Consider the following 23,908-nt stretch of genomic DNA (forward strand, 5'->3'; position numbering starts at 1 on the left):
TTCCTTTGATTTCTTCGAAATTTAATATTCTCTTTTTTATTTAAACCATATATCTTTGTTACGGGCGGGCTGGTGGCGGGCGGGCGAGGGGGGAAGTACTTCTAGTCGATGTCAAATTGGATAGTTTGATGTGAGTCACGAAATTCAAATTTTTTTTTTTAACTTTGAGCCTACCTTACAACCACCTAATTTTAAAGATAAGGGACAAGGGTGATATTGACCTTGTACGATAAGTAAATTATCATATAAGATAGCTTTACTTTATTTTCTTAAAAATAATTGATGACTACATTAGAGATATCCATGAAATTGTCGAAAAGGACCCACGTACTGGGGTTTGGTTCCTATCAGAGTGGCACAAAAATTTCAATAAAAAATAAGAGAAAAAGTAGCGAAGTATAACATTTGTTCGTTTTAAAATTTTCGTTTTTTTATATATTTATGGATCATTTTCCGAATGAACACATTCAGATCAATTTTTTTTTCAGATTTAAAACATTGTAAATCATTTTTAATGTTTCACTAAGCCAAAAATTCGACTAAAAGTTTTGTCACAAATGATCTAAATCAATTGTAATTGTATACCATGTGACCATTTACCTATGGAAAAAGCTCTAAATCAATGTTTAAAAAAAAGGATTGGTGATCTGAATCGGCCTCACCCATTCTTTTGTGTCGGATCGGTGGATTGGATCGAAGAATCAGTCGAAACAGTAATTTTTGTATCAATTTTTTCTTTCAAAAAATCATTATAAATCTCTAAAAATAGTGTTCTTTTAGTTTCTGAAAGAAATTAATAGTGATGCATTATGTACTTTCATTACTTTGCAAAAATATGTACATACTGAGAAGCTGTTTTCCTGTATGGATGTCTATATAAGTATTAATTATAATATATTATTATAATATAGCATCAAAATAATTTAAAAATATTAGAAAACACTTTCATATTATAAAATTAAAAAATAATTTCCCATATAAAATGAATTTATTATCACATCAAAGTATCAAATATTTATTAATTCGCTTTACTCATCCAAAATTATTACAACCTAACTATAATATTATATATTGAAATTGAAATTATTGATTTATATTTCATCATTATTTTACTATACAAACAAGTACAAATTTAAATTGTCTTATAATATTATCTGATTTAAAAAAATCTTATGTACAATTATAACAAAAAATAATACTTTATGTAATTAAAATATAAATAAATTAATAAGAAAATATAATATGCTTATGGCTCAAAACATGATTTGTAATCATGTTTTAATGAAAATAAAAAACAAATAAATAAATTTATGCTTGCATGAGTTACTATAATTTACCTCAAATTTTTTTGATAAACTTACTATATTTCAATATTTACCTCAAAATTTATTCTTCTATACACCCTATTTAATCACCCCTATCTTTACCTCAATTTATTATTTTACCTATCCTATTTAATTACATATAAACCCCTCATTTAATCACCCGTATTTAATAAGACCCCATTTAATCCCCGTATTCTATATAGGATCTCATATTTCATAGGCCGGATCTTATATTTCATTGGATTTGGATCACCGTTTTTTAAAACATTTCTAAGCGGCACACCTCAAAAATTCACTAAAAAAATTCACTAAAAGCAGTTTACTTTGAAGCTCAAAAACCCTCAAATTGGTCATGTCGACTTAAAGATGTATGGACATGAGAAAAAATAGATTTCCAAGCCTTAGAAATAATGCATCTTGTAATGCAATTTTTGAACCGCCACTTTTCAATAGTTACAAGTGTTTATAGATTTACTCCATCAACAATATCTTTGAAGTTTTAAGAAGATGAACATAAATTTTTAGGCCATCACAAGAAGTTCCAGTATTGAAACAACATCTTTCAACACTATTTATAGGTGTGTCTTACATTTATTGTTTAGAGCATGGGCTTTATACAAATCACACCCTTACCTATTGTACAATTACTTCAGAATTTTGTGCTTGATCAATAGAATAAATGCAACCAAACAATTTCATATCTAAAGGTCAAGATTAATTGTGATTATCTTGTACAAAAGATAAATGGTCTCATTGTATATTTTTCCAAATAAATTTTGTTAAAGGTTTTGACAACTAGAACTATCGGCGCTCACAACTGGGTAATTATAGAAGTTCCTTGTCAACTAGGAACTACTATAAGAGGCAATGTTGTCCGATTTGTTTTGGAGTCTTCTTCGGTTTGGTGAGAAAATAAAGTAATTCTGTGCTTCCGCCAATTCGGAGGAAGATTTAGGAAGTTTTTTTTTTTTTAAATAATATAAATAAATTATATATTTATATATAAAATATGAGTAATGATTCTATGAGACCCTCCCACACCCATGTGTGTGTAGGACCCCAAAGAATCACCATTAAATTTGACACAGATATCTAGAAAAGTCAAGTTTCATACCCATGTGATAACTTTTCTAGAGATCTGTGCTAAATTTAATGGTGATCCTTTGAGGTCCTAGACACATGGGTGTGGGAGGGTCTCATAAGGTCATTTCTTATAATATATATAAAAATAATGGAAAAAGCTAAAAAAAAAAATGCTTTTCTAGAAATATTTCTTTGCTTTAGCCAAATCGGCCCGAAGCAAATCCGAATTTGACTGAAGCGGCCCCAATCTAGGGTTGCCATTGGATAGGGCTGGGCCTCGGGCTTCCGGGCAGGGCCAATTAACAAACCTCCGGCCGGGCTGGGCTTGGCCATTGTGGGTATATAGTGTTATTGGGCTAGGTTGAAAAAGCCCAAAATTTGCTCAACTGACCGAGCTGCTTTGATAAGCCCAGAAATGCCTCAACTGGGACTAATAAGGCCCAGCCCATGTAGCTTTTTTATTTAACTCCACTCCTTAAAAATTTTTTGTTTGTAATAAGGCAAAAATAAAACAAAAATAAATATATGCTCAAATATTTTTTATAAAATTTAAAACTCAATCTCTCTTTTATCTCTAAAAACTCATTTTCTCTATCTAAGAATGGTTCTCTCTTTCCCTCAATGGAAACCTAATATCTCTCTCTTTCTAAAAACTCAATCTTTCTTACTAACTCTAAAAATCATTCTCTTTCTAAAAACCCAATCTCGTTCTCTCTCTCTAAAAACTCATACTTTCTCTCTCAAAAAACCTAATATCTCATTCTCTAGAAGACTCAATCTCCCTTTCTCTCTCTAAAAACCAATCTCTAGCTCTCTCTAAACTTATGCTCTTTCTCTAGAAACCTAATATCTCATTCTCTCAATAAAACTCACTCTCCCTTTCTCTCTCTAAAAACCCATTCTCTCTTTAAAAACACGACCTCTCTTTCTCTCTCTAAGAACCTAATCTCTCTCTCTCTCTCTAATAACGAAATCTCTCTCTCCCTCTCTCAATCTCATTCTCTCTTTAAAAGCCCAACCTCTTTTTTCTCTCTCTAAAAAATATTTTAGTATATATTTTTTGGGTAAGCTTTCTATGCTTCTCCTACAACATAAAACTTATATATTTCCCCTTATCTAACCGTCCATTCTGAATGGAGGGCTAAGATTGCTTCAATTGTAATGTCACATCTCAACACTATTTTATTTTTCATGTTTTTTCTATAAATTATTTTTACACCAAAATTTGGACGTCCATTCCTCTATTAAACTCGCACTAGCGAAAAATATAAACAAAATATTTTCAATAAAAAATAAAAAAAATACCCTTGAAAAATTTAAGGGGTATTTTGGTCATTATATTTTATCGAAAAAATATTTTAAATATTTTTTTATAGGTGCACCCCAAGGAGAAGATGGCACCTACCAACTTTCATATTCATACAATTTGTATAAAAAAAACTAAAAGTAAAATACTTTTAGATGTCGGATCTTAAATCAAACGGTGGATGGTTCTCTTGATCAAAATTGGACGGCTGAATGGTAGGGAAAGCATAGATCTTCTATGTTGTACGGGAAGTATAAAAACGGTTCCCATGTTTTTTTTTTAGCATACTACCAATAAAAGTTTGAAGAATGAGAAAAAAAAAAAAAATTCTTTTTTAAAAAAAACGGTTTCTTAATGGGCTGAGCCCGAACGTCTTTTTTCAAAAATTGCATACAAATTCAATTTTTTTTTTTTTTAAGAAACTATATCTTTACTCCATTTATTAAAAAAAAAAACTATTTTTCTATAACTTTTTTATTTTTGTGCATCCAATTTCAGAATTAACTCCATTTATTCCAAAGAAAACTGTTTTTTAAAAACTTTACTAAACCGTTTTCTAAAACTTTCTTATTTTTATGTATCCAATTTCAAATTTAGCTCCGTTTATTTCAAATAAAACCGTTTTTTTTTTTTTAAATATATATTTTTGTGCATGCAATTTTAAAATTTACTCCATTTATTCGAATGAAATCGCTTTCCTCAAACGTTCCTATTTGTGTGCTTCTAATTTCAAACTTCCCTACTTATACTCTCACGCGTACTTCTCCTATTTATACTCTCACACCGTCATACGTACTCTGCTTTACACCCCCTAGGAACATGGCTCTCGATACTCATGGACAATCTCCAACGTACTCTCTCTCTCTTTCTCTCTCTAGTTTGCTCCTGTGATTCTTAATAATGTTCTCCGCGCGTTTTTTTTGATTTTCAGTATTTATTCGAATGGAGGTTTTATGATTGTTTAATTTTTTTTAGGGCATGTGTGGGTATTGATTATTGAGCCCCCTCTTATTCTCTTTCTAAAATGTATTCTCTTTAAAACCTAATCTCTCTATCTAAAATCCACTTTCCCTATAAAAACCCAATATCTCTTTCTCTCTCTAAAAAATCAATCTCTCTTTCTATTTCTAAAAACTGAATCTCTCTCTAAGAACTCAATTTATATTTTTCTCTCTAAAAACTCATTCTTTCTCTAGAAACCCAAATAAAATAATTAGCATTTTTTTTTCTTACAAAACAAGTTACGAGAGATTTAAAAAAAAGGTCTAAATTGGGCCGGGCCAGGCCTAATAAGCCTAATGGACAGGGCCAAGCTTCCAGGTATAGTTCCGGGCCTTAACGGGTCGCGCCTAGTTTCCGAGCTTTTAATAGGTAGGCCTTATCGGGCATAGTTCAGGGTTGGGCCTCACCGGGCTGAGCAGAATCATGTCCAGGCTTTTCCAAGCTCCAGGCCGGGCCGGCTCGAGCCTTCCCATTGGTTGCCCTACCCGAATTTGACTAAAACGACAACATTGGGCTTTGCTTCGCTTCAATCTAGCTCTAAAATCCGACGGGTTCAACCTCTTTAGCCTAAGTGAAGCCTAAATCTTAGGTCTCCACCTGGACCCACAAGGATCTTTAGTCTCCACTTGGACCCACCTAGATCTTTGGTCTCCACCCGGTTTTTTGGTCTCCACTTAGACCCAATGTAAAAATGTGTATCACTTCTTATGGAATCCTTGAGAATGATTTTGATCTAGTTCATAGCCTATAAGAAGGCGCTCTGATGGGATACAGATCGACAAGAAAAGATTGCAATCACTTTTATAATGATTGAGTGAAAGCAGTAAAAGAGAAACTCTCTGAAAACTTGAAAATCCAAGAGAGCTCACTTCTAACATATAAGGAAAATTGCGCTATGATCGATAAAACACATGAAGTGTTTGAGACATTGAAAATTTGTTACAGTCATTACGATTTCGGTTCATCCACAGCATGGAATATGTTATTGGCTCAGGGGTACCCCGGCTCTGGCCTTGGAAAAAATGGGCAAAGTATTGTTGAGGTAATTACTCAGTCCTCTCATGTTAAAGTAGACACCGACGATCGAAGAGGGTTGGGTTGCGCACTTTCTAAGCTTCAATGCACATCCAGGTTTTATTCTTGGAGGAATTCAAGGTCTTGACCACCGAAAGACCAAATCTCTTCCAAAACTGAAGATTATAATTGAAATTCTTCTAGAAGAAGAGCTGTTAAAACGACAACTTTCCCAGCTTACACTTGGAGCCCATATTGTGGCTACCACCTCCTCGGCTCCCAAGCAAACTAGGGAAATTACTGAAAGTTGGAGCATTACTCTCTTATCTATTGAATCCATCCATAGGATAGAATGATACTTTCAAGTCCCTGTGCCAAAAAACAGGCATCCTGCCCGAAGCCTCTCTAACACCATTACCTTTCCAATTGTAGAAAATGCAGTCAAAACCCTTGACAAACCCAGTGAAAACTTAAACAAAGTTAAGGAAGAAAATAAAAATGAAACAAATGAAGACTCACCTGCTGATGAAAATTTTGAGGCAGATGAAGAACCTCCCACTGAGGAACTCATGTTCCAAGCTTAACAGTTTAAGACAAGATTCGACGGTAGTCCTACTGCTATTGTCGAGGAGACCTTAGACATTAATCTAGGAACTGAGAAAGATCTGAAGATCAAAAGAATTGGAAGCTCTCTGTCACCAGAAGAACAATATAAGATGATTTCCCTGTTAAAACAATATATTGACATATTTGCATGGTCCTATGAAGATATGCTTGACTTAAATCCTGAATTCGTACAACACCATCTTGTACTCCATGAAAAGGCAACAACTATCAAATAGAAACTACGTTGACAAAAACCTCACTTGGAGTTGAAGATAAAAGAAGAGATTGACAAACTTTTAAAGGCAAAGTTCATCTTACTTGTGGACTATCCGGATTGGTTAGCCAACATCGTAGTAGTATCTAAGAAAGATGGGAGAATCAGAGTTTGTATCAACTATAGGGACCTGAGCAAAGCATGTACTAAGGATGACTTTCCTCTTCAAAATATAGATGCTTAGTTGACAACACTGCTAGACACCAAATGCTATTTTTTATGGACGGTTTCTCTAGCTACAATGAGATCCTCATGGCGAAAGAAGACCAAAAAACGACTTCTTTCATCATGAAATGGGGGACATAATGCTATAGAGTTATGCCTTTCGGTCTTAAAAATGCTGGGGCAACCTATCAGAGGGCGATGACTGCTATATTTCATGACTTGATGCATGACATTATGGAAGACTATGTGGATGACATCCTCGTCAAATCCAAAACTCGGGATGCCCACCTTCCTAATTTGAAAAGAGTATTTGACCGACTTCGAGAGCATCAATTAAAGCTGAATCCTCAGAAGTGCGCATTCGGTGTTGAGTCTGACAAGCTTACTTGGCTTCATTGTGAGCCAAAGAGGAATAGAAGTGGACCCAATGAAAATTAAGGCTATTTCAAAAATGCCACCTCTAAAGACAATTTGAGAAATTCGTAGGTTGCAAGGTAAAAACAGGCTATTCGGCGATTTATATCCCAATTAGCTGAGAAATGTAGCCCATTCAATCATCTGTTAAAGAAGGACACCATGTTTATCTTGGATGAGATATGTCAAAAGCCCTTTGATTGTATAAGGGAGTACCTTTCTAACCCACTGATCTTGAGTCCACATGATCTCAACAAACCTCTATTTATTTACCTTGCTGTGACAGATAAGACAATGGGGGCGATGTTAGGACAATATATTGACCAAGGAAAAAAGAAGACCATCTATTACATCTGTAAGACAATGGTTGACTATGAAATATGATACTCGGATGTGGAAAAACATTGTCTAACCTTAGTGTGGGCAACTCAAAAGTTGAGGCATTATGTGCTTTCTCATACCATCAAACTGATATCTAAGATGGATCCACTCAAGTACCTACTAGAAAGACGTGTTTTAAATTGACGATTAGCCAAATGGAGAATGCTCCTAAGTGAATTTGACATGGAATATGTTACTCAGAAATCAGTCAAGGGGCAAGCAATTGCCGATCATTTGGTCGAACATGCCTTACCTGACTGAGTCCCCATCAAAACAGATCTCCCTGATGAGGACCTCTTTGTTATTGAGGATCCCACTTGGGAGTTATACTTTGATGGGGCTAGGAATGATACGACACTGGTGTCGGAGTCATCCTATGCTCTCTAGAGAAAATAATGTTTAAGGCTCAATTTTCCCTGCACAAGCAATGTTGCAGAATATGAAGCCTTAATAGCTGGTTTCAAGAATGCCCGTGAACTCTAAATTGAACAATTACGGGTCATGGGCGATTCTTTGTTTGTAATAAATCAAATTAATGGAGAATGGAAAGTTAAAGACAAAAAGCTCTAGCTCTATCAGGACTCAGTTGCAAAGTTGTCAAAATGCTTCAAAAAAGTAACCTTTCAACATGTGACTAAGGAAAACAACCTGTTCACCGATACCTTGGCCACTCTCTCATCAATGGTAGACATTCCTCCCTAAATGAGTGTCCAACCATTTTACATTAGGTACAAGAGTGATCATTCTCCTCCCAAAATGGAGTCGGAAGAGGAAGATCAAGAATCAAAGAGGGGAGAAGAAGTGTTCACCCTCGGGGCCAACCAGATAGTCAAAGCTAAACCCTGATATCATGATGTATCAGTCTTACTCAAAGATGGAACGTATCTCGAAGGAGCCTCAAAGAGAGATAAGGATGCCTTAAGAAGATTCTCAATCAACTTCTTGATCAAAGGCGACATCCTCTACAAGAAGTCCTTTGAAGGAATCCTCCTAAGGTGTATTGACCAACCAAAAGTCGACACGGTGCTCAAAGAACTACACAATGAAGGAGGACACACAGGGGCAGCACTCCTAGCTCAGAAAGTCAGAAGACAAGGATATTATTGGACTACTATGGCCGAAGACTGTTGGAAATATGTGAGGAGATGTCTTAAGTGTCAAGTTTATAGGGATGTCATACACGCTCCTTCTATGCCACTCAATTTAACACCTCCAGTCTAGTCATTTTCCATATGGGCCATGGACATAATCGCAATGATAACACCAAGAGCTTATAATGGACACATGTTTATCCTCACTGTTACTGAATATTTCACAAAGTGGGCCGAGGCTGCTTTATTTACCAAGATAGAAGAACAACATGTAACCAAATTTATTACAAACAACATCATCTATAGATTTGGAATCCCCGAAATGATCTTCACTAATAATGGGACTAAAAAATGAAACGGTCGCAAAGATGTGTAAAAGATTTGGAATCGAGTATAAGTTATGTTCACCCTATTACCCCCAAGGCAATGGTGAAGCAGAAGCGACCAACAAAGCCCTCCTGAAGATCACCCATCGAACCATAGAGGGTGGCAAGGATTGGCATGAGAAATTACATACTGCACTCTGGGCTTATAGAACCACTGAGAAAACAACCTCAAGGATGACTCCGTACTCACTAGTCTATGGCATGGAGGCAGTACTTCCAATCGAAGTGGAAATACTTAGGGTACTTGCTCATAAAGAATCAGACAACAAGCAACATGCTTAAGCCCGACTAGCCACTCTCGAAACCCTGGATGAGAGACGACTACGAGCAACTGACAAAATGATATTCTATCATTACAGAATTGAACGAGCATATCGAATGAAGGTGATGCTCCGAGAATTCAGAGTTAGGGATCTAGTTTTAAAGAAAATCTTCGATTCAACAGTTAATCCTCACCCATTAGGAAAGTGCAAGCCTAATTGGCAAGGACCATATGTCATACCCAAACCCATTTAGGTAATTCCTACAAACTCAGGAACCTTGAAGGACAAGAATTGAATGATCATATCAATGCTATGTACCTCAAGAAATACTACTCCTGAAGAAGAAAAAAAAAAAGAAAAAAAAAAGAAAGGAAAAAAAATGAGTTTAGCCAACCTAACAAGAGATTGAAGGATTAGGAAGCTCAGAGCGACTCTGAGTCTGAAAATCAAAGCTCAAGTAAAGCAGTTCAAGGAGGAAAATATTCTATAAAGATTTGACAACCTTTGTCAAAGAAGTATCAAATACTAACCAAGGGCAAGGAAAATCGAAGGATAACCAAGACTAGGACCTCCTTGCCATTTAGAAGAAGGAATGATGATCAAGTTCTCATCTATTTTTTTTAAGATGAAGTATCGAAAGAAGGAAAACTAAAAAAAATGCTACTAACTCTTCTCCCCCTACTCTGTTTCCATCTTCTTCAAAAGAAAAGAAAAAAAAAAAAAATCTGCCGAGATAAAAATCGAAAAGAATCTCGAGCGTTGGAAAAAAAGGCCATTGAGCTGAACACCCGAACGGGACCCTAGTGGTAGAGAGAAACAAAAAAAGAAGAAGAAAAAAAAAAGGAAATCCACGGGGCTAAAAAACCGAAAAAGAACCCCGAGTGTTGGAAAAAAGGCTATCAGGCATAACACTTGAAAGGGACCCTGAGGCAAAAGAAAAATATAACTTATCTATCTTTTCGTCTCTTCTCTAAAATCTCCAGAAATTCTTCTCTTCTCAAGTCAGAATGGCGTCAAAAGCAAATGAAGGCATCAATCCAAGTAAAAATTGAAGAGGCTTGACTATCTGAATTTCAAAAGAATAGCAGTGGAGGAACAAAATTGGAAGTCCAAGGATATTTCGAGCACTCTGAGGCACATCTCATATTATCCACGACACCAGTTTGCTTGGAAAAACAAAAAAAAGTCTTACTTGAATTGTGATATAAGAACAAAGATTGGAAAATGAGGAAGTACTTAGTGATTCCACGTCTTGAAAGTCCCAAGTAGAGACCCGACAAGTTCAAAAAAAAAAAAAAAAAAAAAAAAAGGAAGAAGAAAGAAGAAGAAGAAGAGAGAGCTCCAAGGTAGCATGAGCTTAAACTGCTTACCAAAGCTTGCTTTTCAAAATTTCTCATCCATCTTTAAAATTAGCATGAGCTTAAACTGCTTACCAAAGCTTGCTTTTCAAAATTTATCATCCATCTTTAAAATTTCCCCTATATGTTTCGTGAGTTTTCAAAAACCTTAATTTCTTTGGTTAAAACTTAGTCCGAAACTCTGTTGCTATTTCAAAATTCAATCTATCTTCAAAACCTTCTAAAATGTTTTTTAAAAAATGAAGGAATTTTATGTAGGCTTGGATATGATGCGTCCGCCACCACCAAATCCTAGATTGCCATACTTGCAAACGCTTAGGAAAACAGAGACCAACCCATAGGTTCCCATATAAAAAAGCCTGAACTTGTGGACCTCAAGAATCAGAATCGAAGGCAAACAAGAGGTTCAATTAGCTAGAAATTCACCATCCCATCATTTATTCTAAATCAAAATCACATTCAATTGGAGAATCAGACCCCGAGAAAAAAGTCTAAAGTTGAAGATGACTACACTGGCAACTTCTTAGGTAGCATTGGAGTGACTACAACAAGGAGTGTCACCGGCTCAAAGATAGTACAGTTCCTATTGACTGTCACTTTGGATCCCGATTATCGGAGACTTCTCAACCGCGCATGACTCAAAGATAGCAGTGTCAATTCGATGTCTTACAGATCAAAAACACCCATTGACATATTGCCTACCCAACGGGTACTAGTCATTCAAAAGAATGATCCCTTGAAAAATGTTTTCCTTCCCACTGTGTCTCAGGTGTCTACTTCTTTGCTATTCACCTGGTGTCCCAAGTGAATGCTAAAGAAGGGTAACTGTAGACACCCCCTCGAAATTCTGGCTAAGGGAACTTCTAAAAACCTCAATTCTGGTCCTAAAGGACCACACAAACCCTAGTAGACCATAGGCAACTTAGGCCCAATTTAATTGACCTAAAACTACCTAAATCCTATCCCAACTTGAAGTAGAGCTCAAGAGATTTCCAACGGTCCAAGAATCGTTTGAATTGGCCCTACGAATAAAACGATATAACAAATGACAATTTGGTTCCTTTGGGCTGATGACGCAGTAAACACGTTTTCTTTAATTAGATAAGGCTAAAACTTTAAGATAAATCCAAAAAAATTCGAAAAACTCTAAACATATTAGAAAAAATCACCAATGGATTTCTATAAATACCCCTTTCATAACCCAAAATAAAGAGACCAAAAACCAAAAAGAGACTAGAAACCACAAAGAAATCCCTTAGAAATTCCCGAAATTAGAAAAATAGCCCAAAAATACCAAAAATAGAAAAAACTCTTAGAAAATTTTTAAAAATTTAGGAGAAATCCTAAAAAACTAGAAAAAATCTCAAGAGTCATATTCAACCTATGGAGATCCCAAAAACCTTAGAAAACTAAAGAAATTCTCCTCAAATCCCAAGAAAAACCTAGGTAGACCCTATCTAAAATTCTAAGTTTTTTTCCTTGCCTTAAGAACTCTAGTTCTAGGTCAAAAGAACCATAGAACTATCAATTCCAGCAAGAAAAGACATCCAAAAAATGAGATGGTGGAGTAAATTAGAATAGCGGCCTGATCCAAGCCCAAAACTCCGGGTTTCAGGTCCCTAGAGGTAAGTATATCTTTCTTTGCTTAATTTATTTTGTTTTCCATCATTTAATTATCTGCATTATTTTATTTTTTTAAAAAACTAATTCATCCTTAGATTTAATTAAATTTAGAAGCGTTTTTAGGTCAAAATACGGATTTAGAGCTTGTGCTGTCTGTGGACTCAAAAAAAGACTGGATCTATATAGATTTGAGATTTTTCTGAGCCCATAATTCAAACGACCGCACTTTCTCTACCTTTTAAAAAATAATACAGTTTTTGTTAAGATTTGAGCAGATCTCATCACAGAGATCGGCGCAGATTTGAGCGTAAACAAGTGTGTTTGATAATAGGAAGTCGTGGCTTCCACAACTTATAGTTGTTGTACTAGTTCTCGTGTTTGTAATGGAAGTTTCGGGTTGCTTTGGAAGTTGTGGCTTCCCCTGACTCTTAGAAAGTGTTGAAATGAATGGAAAAATACAGCTTCTATGTGAGGGATGCTTAAGTACAATGTTATGAAACTCAGCCGATGCTAATTTAGACTCGGCTGAGTAACTCGGCCTTGCCCTATAGGCCAGGCGAGTTTTGAACGAGCAGACTGTACAACATTTCAATAAACATCATGTATATTATCAATAGGTTAAATTTAATTCATTCATCTATGAAGGTTTTGTGGTTAGTAGGTCCACGTAAACCTCAGTGTGCTGTGGGTTTGAATCCCGCTTGTGATCGTCTATTTTTTAAAGAGAAATGATCCTATAGGACCTTCCTCCACCCATGTGTGTAGGACCCCAAATGATCACCATTAAATTTGACACGAATCTATGGAAAAGTCAAGTTCCACACCCATGTGATAACTATTCTAGATATCCATGTCAACTTTAATGGTGATCCTTTAAGATCTTAAGTGGGAGAGGGTCCTATTGGATCATTACTCTTTTTTAAAATATTGTCGTTTAGTTTTTAAACATTGCCATTTTATTTCATATGGTAGAGAAGTTATAAAAACAAGCAAGGCCCAAAGAATCGAACCCGCTATGTTGAAAAAACAAGGAAGACCCCAAAGAATCCCTTAATGTCATGTAACGATGCGGTATTGTGGCTCAATGTCACGCGGCACAACCAATGCGTCATTTCAAAGCATGCTCACTAATTATATATATTACGGTTTTTTTTTATTATCTTTACAAAAACTTTGAGTTGGATTGGAGTGAGTTATTCGAACTCGCCCGAATAAATCTGCTTGACCAGGTACCGAGGGCCTTGACCAAATCAATTTGCACACCGCTTCCTGTCTTCAGACGGGGGCCACGACTTTCAAAACAGGTGAAAGGACGAATTTAAAAAAGAGATGCAACGACTCAGTGACCTCCGCAGCCACTTCTTTTACCAACCAAACGGGTTAAAAAGGAAATGAAACGACTTCAGTGTAGGAAAGGACGAGTAGGTCACTTGGCCCTGGAACCGCGTGCCGAGTAAGTAAGTACCTCTGGCCGAGTAAGTAAGTAACTCGGGCCGAGTCCTGAGTAATACCGCTTGTGTTGGGTAGGTATTGTTATGATAAAAAATGTTTAAGAGCCAGTTTGGATGTACCTAAAATTGTAATATTTTTAGAGTGCAATTAAAAAATCTTGTTAAATAGATTTAACATGTTTGTATAGCCACCCAAAATTGCAATATTTTTAGATTGAAATAAAAAATCCTGCAATTTCAAAGCAAAAGTTACAATAAAAATGGGGTATCTCTTACCCGTTCATGAATAACAAAAATGCCTAAAAACCCAAACCCTATCTCTCTACTTTCTCTCTCTAAACTTGAGTCATAAAAAACTAATCACCCCAAATCCCATCTTTGTAAAAACCATCCATCTTTTACTCCAAGCTTCAACACCGAAAGAGCCAAAAACCCCAAATCTCATCTCTGTAAAAAAAATCCATCTTTTGCTCCAATCTTCAACATTGAAAGAACCGAAAACCCCAAATTTTATCTCTATATAAAAAACCATCCATCTTGGTTGTAAAAAACCCCAAATCCCATCTCTGTAAAAAAACCCCAAATCCCATCTCTGAACCGGCATACCTTTTCTTTTGAATCTAAGCCTGACCTTAGTTGCAAAAATGGAAGAAAATGGAAGAGGAAGAAGAGTTGCAGAAATGGAAGAAAATGGTTGAAGAAGAAGAGTTGTATGGTCCGAAACGGAAGAAAATAGATGAGGAAGAAGAGTTGCATAAACTAGTATTTGAGCTTTGGCCATGGTACCATTTTCTCTCTCTAGACGTCAGTTGCAACTCGTTTCCACTCCACCATCATGCTTGGTTTCATACATAACTACAACACCAGCTTCGAGTGAGGCAACCATTTCTCTTTCGCTCTCTCAAATGGAGCCGGTAGGACTTGTATGAGGTGAGCATATGTTATTGTGAGAAGAGTACAGATATGCCTCTCGCCCACCCCTGCTTCAGTGCCCTGTCCCTCGGCGAAACTCATTTTAATATGTTCACACCATCCAAACATTACAACAAACTAATAAAAAAAGATAATAATATTTATTAATGGGAAAAGTTTATAGAGAGCCCTGGCTCTAAACAATCAAATTTGAGCCTACCTCAAAAATCTCACTAAAAGATGTTGTTTTGATGCCCAAATATCTTCAAATTGATCATCTCGACATCAATACGCATAGACATGCGAAAAAAAAATGGATTTCAAGTTTTAAAAATAGTGTACTTTGTAATGCATTTTTGGACCGTCAATTTTCAAGATTTTCAAGTTTTTATAGATATATCGATCTACACTATTGTTTAAGCTTTAAACTTCATAAATAGATATGAAAATATATTTAAAGGCTATCACAAACATTTCCAATATTGAAACCACATTGCTCGACACTATTTGAAGGTAGGCTCGAATTTGATTGTTTAGAGCCTAGGCTCTATACAAACCACAGCCTTATTTGTAATTTTTTTCAATCTGAACGTGTTTTTATTTGACATCGAAACGGGTCCTAAAATATTAAAAAAACTTCCGCAAAATATAAAAAAGGATTCTATATAATGAGACCATTTACCTTCAATACAAAGTGGTCACAATGATCAAAATTGATTAACCACCAAAGATAAATGGTCTCCCTTTATACTTTCCCATATAAAGATATATTCAAAGTAAAACTAAACAAAACACATCTAAATGGGGTTTAAAAAGTAGTGGAAAAATTGTTTTAAAAAAAAAAATCAATTTGTGATGAGAGCTATTTTAGAAATAATCCAAATGGAAAGAAAAAATATAAAAATCGTCCATAGCTAAAATAATTCCCAATCTTGCCCAAATGATAGAAAACAAAAAAAACATATTAAAAATAAAATTCTTATTTTTTGGATCTTTTATACTTTTTTGAATTTTTATTTGAAAGACCTCATGGTTGACCACCAAATGCGGTATACTCAAATGAGTCTTGGTTGGCTCGCTTGAGTAGTTGAATAGTGAAGACCTTTTTATTTATTTATTTTTGCGCGAGTAAGTGGAGAGAGGGCTCCTATTTTTGGTAAGAATTGAGCCTAGGATGTGGCGTTGCAAACCATCAAGCGCTAAACTAGTTAAGCCCATACTTTTATTCCAAAATATTGAAGACTTTATCAAAAGAAGCTAACAATGCCAATGCGTGGCCTAGGCATGATCCCTATAATGTCGGTTCCAGCCCCGCCAGGCCTAGACCGGTAGAAAAGGATCTAGCCCAGGCCTTGGCCATGTCCTAAAGAGAGAGAAAAACAAATAAAGAGAAAAATGGTCGAGTCAGGCCACCAGGCTTAGGCTGCCAAACTGTAGTTTTTTGGGCCGGGCCACCCGACCGATTACCTCCCTAATCCGAAACGTGTGAAAACTGACAGTCTCCTTCATGTTCTACGGACGCGAGTGATTACGTTCGTCCGCGGAAATCCCTGTCCTCACTTTCGTCATTTTATGTAAATGAGTTACGAGAAGAGAAGCAACTTCCAAGCATCATCAATGTGAACGAGTCGCTCACAGACAACGCAAGACCCAAGTCTCTCCCATATTTGGACGAAAGGTTCATCTGTAAAACAAAGCTTCCTATCCAACCCTAAATCCGCAACCTTCTTCACCTTCCTACCATGGTCCAAACCCTAATGGTGCTATCCTTAGCAGTGTCACTTGTGTGGTTCTCTGCAGCCGGGGTGATTTCTCAGAGAGACTCGTTCGTTTTCAATGGCTTTGAGCCTGCGAATTTGAGCTTAAATGGTGCATCCCTTGTGAGGAGCAACGGAGCCCTTCAGCTCACGAACTCGTCGCTCAATCTCATCGGCCACTCGTTTTACCACCGTCCCTTGAGCTTTCGTAGCGATACCTCTTTCAGCACCACCTTTGTTTTTGCCATTGTGCCCCCTGTGCCAGGCCAAGGAGGCCATGGTCTGGCTTTCACCATCGCCCCCTCTCCCCTTCTACCTGGTGCTCAAATTGGGCAATGGCTTGGCCTCCTCAACAGCACCACCGACGGCAACTCCTCTAACCATGTTTTCGCTGTAGAATTCGACACCGTGCAGGGCCAAAATGGGGACATAGATAGCAACCACGTGGGCATCGACATCAATAGCCTCGTCTCCAATGCTTCGGAGAGCGCCGCCTACTATTCCGGAGACAACCAGAAACAAGCAATCATCTTGGACGATGCGGTGCCGATCCAAGCTTGGGTAGGCTATAGAGCTCGCGAAAAGCGCATCGATGTTACGATAGCGCCTTTCAGAGTGGACAAGCCTCATCGCCCGTTGATCTCCCACACTCTCGACTTGTCGTCGGTCCTCTTACCCTCTATGTATGTTGGCTTCTCCTCTGCAACCATGAAGCTTGGAAGCGCGCATTACATTCTCGGATGGAGCTTTAGCCTGAATGGGGAAGCTCGACCTTTAGATCTCTCTCGCCTCCCTTCTTTCCCTAGACCTGGTGCCGGGTCCAAGCGCGCAGAGACCATTATGATCGTGGCATCATTATCCGGAACCTTCCTCCTCCTTGCAGTTGCAGTGATCTTGGGGGCATACTTGATTCGGAGGGCAAAGCTCTCTGAGACTCTAGAAGATTGGGAACGCGATTACCCGCACAGGTTCTCATACAAGGATCTATACCTGGCCACCAAAGGCTTCAAGGACCGTGAGGTTCTTGGTTCGGGGGGCTTCGGCAGGGTTTACAAAGGAAATCTTCCAGGATCAGGGGCCGAGGTTGCAGTGAAGCGAGTATCTCATGGCTCCAAGCAAGGGGTTCGAGAATTCATTGCAGAGGTAGCAAGCCTTGGGCGCTTGCGCCACCGGAACCTGGTCCAACTCCAAGGATGGTGCAAGCGCAACGATGACCTACTGCTTGTATATGATTACATGCCCAATGGAAGCCTGGATCGATTGATATTTCATGAAGATGATGATGATGATGAGCATGAAATGCAGCAGCAGAGAACTGTTCTAGGCTGGAAAGAGAGGTACAGGATATTGCAGGACATTGCGGCTGCCCTATTATACCTCCACGAGGAGTGGGAGCAAGTGGTGGTGCATAGAGATGTGAAGGCCAGCAATGTGTTGCTCGACTCTGAGATGAATGGCCGGTTAGGGGACTTCGGCCTGTCGAGGCTATACGAGCACGGATCGAACCCGCGAACCACTCATATAGTGGGCACACTTGGGTATTTGGCGCCAGAGCTCACACGCACCTACAAGGCAACCACCGAGGCCGACGTGTATGCATACGGTGCATTGATGCTAGAGGTGGCATGCGGTCGCAGGCCCGTCGAGCCTAAGGCTGCAGTTGAAGAGATGCTACTGGTAGAGTGGGTGCAGGAGCTGTACAGTGAAGGGAAAATAGCCGACGCCTCGGACCAAAGACTCAATGGGTGGTATATGAAGGAAGAGATGGAGATGGTGCTGAAGTTAGGGCTGTTGTGCACGCACCCTCAGCCACAGGCCAGGCCCAGTATGAGGCATGTGTGGCAAGCTCTTGGAGGTCATGCCCTGTTACCACTGGAGCCAAGGTTTATGTGTGAGGACTTAGAATTCAAGAACATGAGCACTGATTCGAGTTCCATTCTGATGCAAACACCTCTTGAGAGCTCCTCTGATTCATTGAGGCCGGAGGGTGGATTCGATACTGTTCATTCACCGCTCCCTCTTTTGGATGGGAAAGGGCTCTCTGCATGACCTAGCTCAGTAAATTCCTATAAAGCTTTGTGCATTTACAGGAAATATGATCCATTGTTTTTTTTTTATTTTTCTAGATTTCGTCAATATACTTGTAACGTGATTGCTAACTTATTTTTGGACCGTCAATTTTTAAGTTATTTAAGTTTTTATAGATCCGCTTGATCTACACTATTTTTAAAACTTTAAATTTTATAATTAAATATGAAAATATATTTTAAAGTTAGTCAAAGATTTTCAATATTGAAACCACATTTCTTGATACTATTTGAAGGTGGGCTCAAATTTGATTGTTTAGAGCCTCGGCTTTATACAAACCGCACCAGTTTTTTGTTTTTTTAGTAATTTAGTGGGGATAGCTAGCCTACCCCTTTCCTAATTAGTTAGTGATTTTTGAAGTTGGAATGGCAATTGAGGTATGGAGACTTTAGCCCCTTTTTTTCAACCTTATTTATTTCTTCCAAGTAAAAGGCAAAGAATTTATGTTTACAATACATGACTGCATAGTTTCTTGCCCGCCAAACTTTTTTAAAGTGTTAACATTTTCTCTAGAATTAGGTTTGGGATTGAGTCGTTGGTCATTGATGTTAGCCATAGTGCAGTTCTTCCTACCATTGAACTGCCAAAAGAAACGAAATTTTGAATCGAAGACGAGATATAGAGTAATAATGCTCATTTATTAGCATCTGTTTTTGGGTAAAAGCCATTTTAGAAGGAGTCAATTTTTTGAAAGTATTAGTGGGAATAGAGAATATAAATTATGATCTTTAGCTAGGGTTTAGGTAGCAATACCACCACATCCCCAGCCCCATTCTCCCTTTGTTAACATTTTAATGATGGCAAATTTCGACTAAAATGTGCCTCAATTAATACAAAACTTGTGTGAAAGTTCGAAATTTCTTTTTAACTTTGAAAGTTTTTCAGGTCAGTTATGTTTCAGCTTAATATCAACGTCTTGAAATAACTACTAACCCCAAAAGTGAACAAGATCCAATTAATTTCGAGTTAAATTTGACTGAAACTCCTCTAGACTTGAAATTAGGTTCCGTTTCCCTCAAGGAAAATAAAATAGCAACTACTTTTTCAAATTAGGTCCAGGTGGCAAACGTGCGTCCCTAGTGGGTCTGGAATCGTGTCAAAACAAATCAATTTCCAATTTGCGAAAGTTGGAAACCATATGCTTATGTGGTGGACTCATGGACCTTCACATCGACTGTGATAAATGCGGTGTGGAACCTTGTTAGGTCGAACCTGATAAATGCGATGTGCAAATTTGTCACGGTACGGAGATGTATGCCACCCACTTTTCTCCGAAACTTCATCTGGTTTGGAAAACAGTATTATTTCATGTCATAATCGGTTTGGAATTTTTAACTTTTTTTTTTTTTTTTTAAGTTTGTATTAGTGTCCAATTAATTCTTTCTCCAAAAAATCCGAAAAAAAAGAATGCTTCAACGAGAACTTGACAATTTGGTATGCTATATTAACGATGATAATAGTGAGGTAAGTGCTTGTCCTCGCGCACATTCTGAACTTTTGCTGATTATGTATGCTGGTCCTTCAAGGGTCGCCAAATATAGAGATGGTTACCAGTCCTTATAAAAATGTTATGTTGGAACGTCAGGGGTTTCAATAGTGTTCAATGCAAGAGATATGCTATTTCTTTTTGCAGAAAGGAAAGACATGATCTTTTTATTCTTCAGGAAACTAAATTGGAGGCCTCGACTCTACGTACTGCCAAATTGCTTTAGGAAACTCCCTGGAATTTTTGGGAATAGATGCTTTTGGTTCCTCTGGTGGTATTTGGGCAAGTTGGAACTTTTTAGTTTTGAGTACTTCACAAAACTTTCTTTCAATTAGACACATTTCCATTGTTTTCCAGGGGCACTTAGATAATTTTTCTTGGTGTTTATCTGTGGTATGTGGGTCTAACAATGTTGTTGACATATCTGCATTTTTTGAAAAATTAGCAAATATTCAGTTAAATTTGAATGTCCATTGGTTGGTTTGTGGTGGCTTTAATATTATTAGATGGCCAAGTGAATCTACATCTTCTCCTTATATGCCTTATTGTATGAGAATGTTTGAAGGTTTTATACAGCATCATAAATTGATTGATCTTCCTTCCACTGGGGCTAACTATACCTGGTCCGATCATAATTTACAAGATTCTATTTTGACAAGGTTAGACAGGGGTCTTGTATCTTCTGAGTTTGTTACTCATTTCTCTGTGAAAGCCCTACCAAAAATTTCTTCTGACCATGTCTATCTTCTCTTTAATTATGAGGGTTTCTTGTCTAGACCATCCACGTTTAGATTTGAATTGACATGGCTATCAAGGAGATCTTTACTCAGCCTGAATGAAGATTTATGGAAAACTACTACCAATGATGGTTATAAAGGTTTCCAAATTTCAAAGAAGCTCCAACTATTGAAACAAAATATTATTATATGGAGGATGAATGTTTGGGGAGATTTTTAATCTTAAATCGGGGCTGCAAAGTCTCATATAAAGGAGTTAGATAATGTTCAGTTTATGGGAGATACTCTATCACATGATCAATTCAGAGACAAAAACTTATGGGTGGCTATGTATAAAGAATTGCTTAATTTGGAGGAAATTCATTGGAGATCAAGATCTCGTGTGAAATGGCTCAAGGAGGGCGATAAAACATGAGTTTCTTCTATGCTATTACTAATTCAAGGAAAATGGGTAACTCAATTCAAAACCTTTGTATTGAAGAAATAGACTGTGACAATATGTCAGATGTTGAAAGGGTCCTAGCTGATCATTTCAAGAAGTCTTATGAGGCCGATAGTGAGATTCAACTATCCTTTCAAGATCTACAGTTTACTAGGTTGCTGTTAGAACAAGCTCAGTGGTTGGAGAGAAATTTGAAGAGTAAGAAATAAAAAATGTAGTTTTTGACCTAGGCAGATATAAGACTCTTGACCCAGATAGATACCCAATGTAGGTTTTTCCAATCCTTTTGGGATATTTTGAAAGATGATATTGTACAATTATTTGAAGAATTTTATTAGAAGGATAAAATTAACATTGCCAAGAATTCTACTTTTATTGCTTTAATTCCAAAGAAAAATGTCATTGCAGAGATCAAAGATATTCGGCCTATTTGCCTTATTGGTAGTCTTTATAAAATCATAACGAAAATTTTAGCCAATAGACTATGCTAGGTGCTTCACATGGTTATTAAAAGACCACAATCAACATTGAAGAATAGACAAATTATGGATACTATTTTGGTTGTACAAGAATGCATCCACTCAAGAATCAAGGATGACAAATTGGGTCTTATTTGTAAGCTAGACTTTAAGAAGGCATATGATAAGGTTGATTTGGGAGTACTACAAATTATCATGGCTAAAATCGATTTTCGTTCAAGGTGGAGATATTGGATTGATGGTTGCCTGTCTTTTACCCATTTGTTCAGTTCTTGTTAATGGCAAAGCAACCGCTTTTTTCAAAGGATCAAGAGGATTAAGACAAGGGGATCCTCTTTCACCATTTTTACATACTTTGGTACCTGAGAGCTTTGACAATGCAAATGATCATATCCGGTGTTAATATTAGTAATAATAGTCTTACAGTATCACATTTATAGTATGTTGATGATACTGTTATATTCTGTGATCCCATGATTAAGGAAATCACTTGCCTATGGGTTTTCTTGAAAAGTGTGAAACTCTCAACTAGATTTAAAGTTAATTTTAGAAAAAACCAAGCTCATTAGTATTGACTGTCTGTAAATGGCAGTATGAAGAATAGCATATTTATTAAATTGTGGTGTTGAGTCTTTACCTTGTACTTATTTAGGAATTTCCGTAGTGGATTCGAGGTCTCCAAGATCAATTTGGGATCCAGTGGTGGAGAGATTTTGGAAAGCCAAAACTCTTTCTATGGGGGCAAAATATATGTTCATTAAATCCATTTTGTCAAACCTCCCAATATATTTTATATCATTATTTAAGATGTCAAAAGAAGTTGAAAAACAACTAGAGAGAAATATAAGAAATTTCTTGTGAGGAGTTGACATAAGAAGGAATTGATTTCATCTGGTGAGTTGGGAAAAAGTTTGTAGACCATTAAGTATGGGGTATTGGGTGTTCGGAGACTGAAACATATGAACTCGACACTTTTAGTAAAATGGTGGTGGATGATCCATATGCAACCTAAGTCTTTCTGGGGGCTTGTTCTGATAGATAAATATGGAATAGATTTGAACTTTGGTCACATTAAAAATCCAAGAAATAAGACAAGTTTGTCCTATATTTGGAGAGTTATTGACTAAGAGAGATCTGTGTATCTATGCCAATTCCGAACAATAGTAGGGAATAGAGAATCCAATCTCTTTTGGTTTGACAAATGGATTGCAAACGACCCGTTGAGATACCTTTTTCCTGAGGTTTTCTCAAAAGCTTTAAACCCGCTAGCATCTGTCAAAGAGGCTAGTGGGGTTGTTTATACTAATATTATTCGGTCAATTCCTTGCAGGTATAGGAGTATCAAACATTGTTAGAATTATTGAGTGACACATATTTGACTCCAAATATGGATGATAGCTTTATTTGGGATCTTACCCCTTCGGGAGATTTTTTGGTTAAGTCAACCTATAATCTATTATTTTCTGATCGTTGGAGAGAGTTCGATGTTGGTTTATTCAAGATTAAGAAATTGCATGTGCCTCTTAAAGTGCAACTATTCTTATGGATCATGTGTCAAGATAAATTAGCAACTATTGATAATTTGAGAAAGATGTGGTTCATTATTACCAATGTATGTATCATATGCAAAGACAATAATGAAACTTCGCAACATCTTTTCCTCTCATGCTATTTTGTTACATATTTTTGAGATTGGGCTCGACAGTGCCTCAACCTATCATTACCTTTGTCCTTAAATGTCAAAGCTTTTCTTGACCAATAGATCACACTTGATATTTCAAAGATGAGAACTATTATTTGGAGATTTATTTAGGTTAGCTTTTTTTGGAATGTGTGGAAGAAAAGAAATGAAAGAGTATTTGATATTATAAGTATATATCTGTCTATATTAAAATCGAATATTTTGGCAGTTACATCTGATTGGTTCCTTGCACATAAGGATAGTGACTTTATTCCTAAAGGTTTTATCATTAGCAATCCCTTGACAGTGGTGATATGGGTGTTAAGACCAACACTCGTTATGAGGTTGTTTGGATACCACCACCAGTGAATTCTTTCAAACTTAATTTTGATAGAAATTGACTTGGCAATCCAAGACTAGCTGGCTATGGTGGACTCATCTGAAATAATTTCAGTCGTATCATATTTTCTTGCACGAGTCCTTGTGGTATCACAACAGCAAATGAGGCAGAAACACGATGTTTATTAGAAGGTTTGAAATTGCTACGTACTTTGGAAGGGGGCAGGATTATGGAAGGAAATTCG

The 23,908-nt window shown here is 37.0% G+C and overlaps 1 protein-coding gene across 1 annotated transcript; it reads left to right on the forward strand.

Annotated features, from left to right (window-relative positions):
- The first annotated feature begins 15,642 nt into the window (after positions 1-15,642).
- On the forward strand, positions 15,643-18,614 carry LOC18429386 (L-type lectin-domain containing receptor kinase S.4). The gene has a single exon (XM_020664170.2). The coding sequence runs from the start codon at positions 16,397-16,399 to the stop codon at positions 18,458-18,460; it is 2,064 nt and encodes a 687-aa protein (XP_020519829.1). The 5' UTR covers positions 15,643-16,396; the 3' UTR covers positions 18,461-18,614.
- The last annotated feature ends 5,294 nt before the right edge of the window (positions 18,615-23,908 follow it).

This window comes from Amborella trichopoda, chromosome 3 (assembly GCF_054954075.1).
Source record: "Amborella trichopoda isolate Santa Cruz 75 chromosome 3, AtrichopodaSantaCruz75HAP2 v2.0, whole genome shotgun sequence".
In the NCBI taxonomy this organism is placed as follows: domain Eukaryota; kingdom Viridiplantae; phylum Streptophyta; class Magnoliopsida; order Amborellales; family Amborellaceae; genus Amborella; species Amborella trichopoda.

What these genes read in the sequence shown, in the direction of transcription:
- LOC18429386 (XM_020664170.2), top strand. Translation starts at nt 16,397, where the DNA reads ATGGTCCAAACCCTAATGGTGCTATCCTTAGCAGTGTCACTTGTGTGG.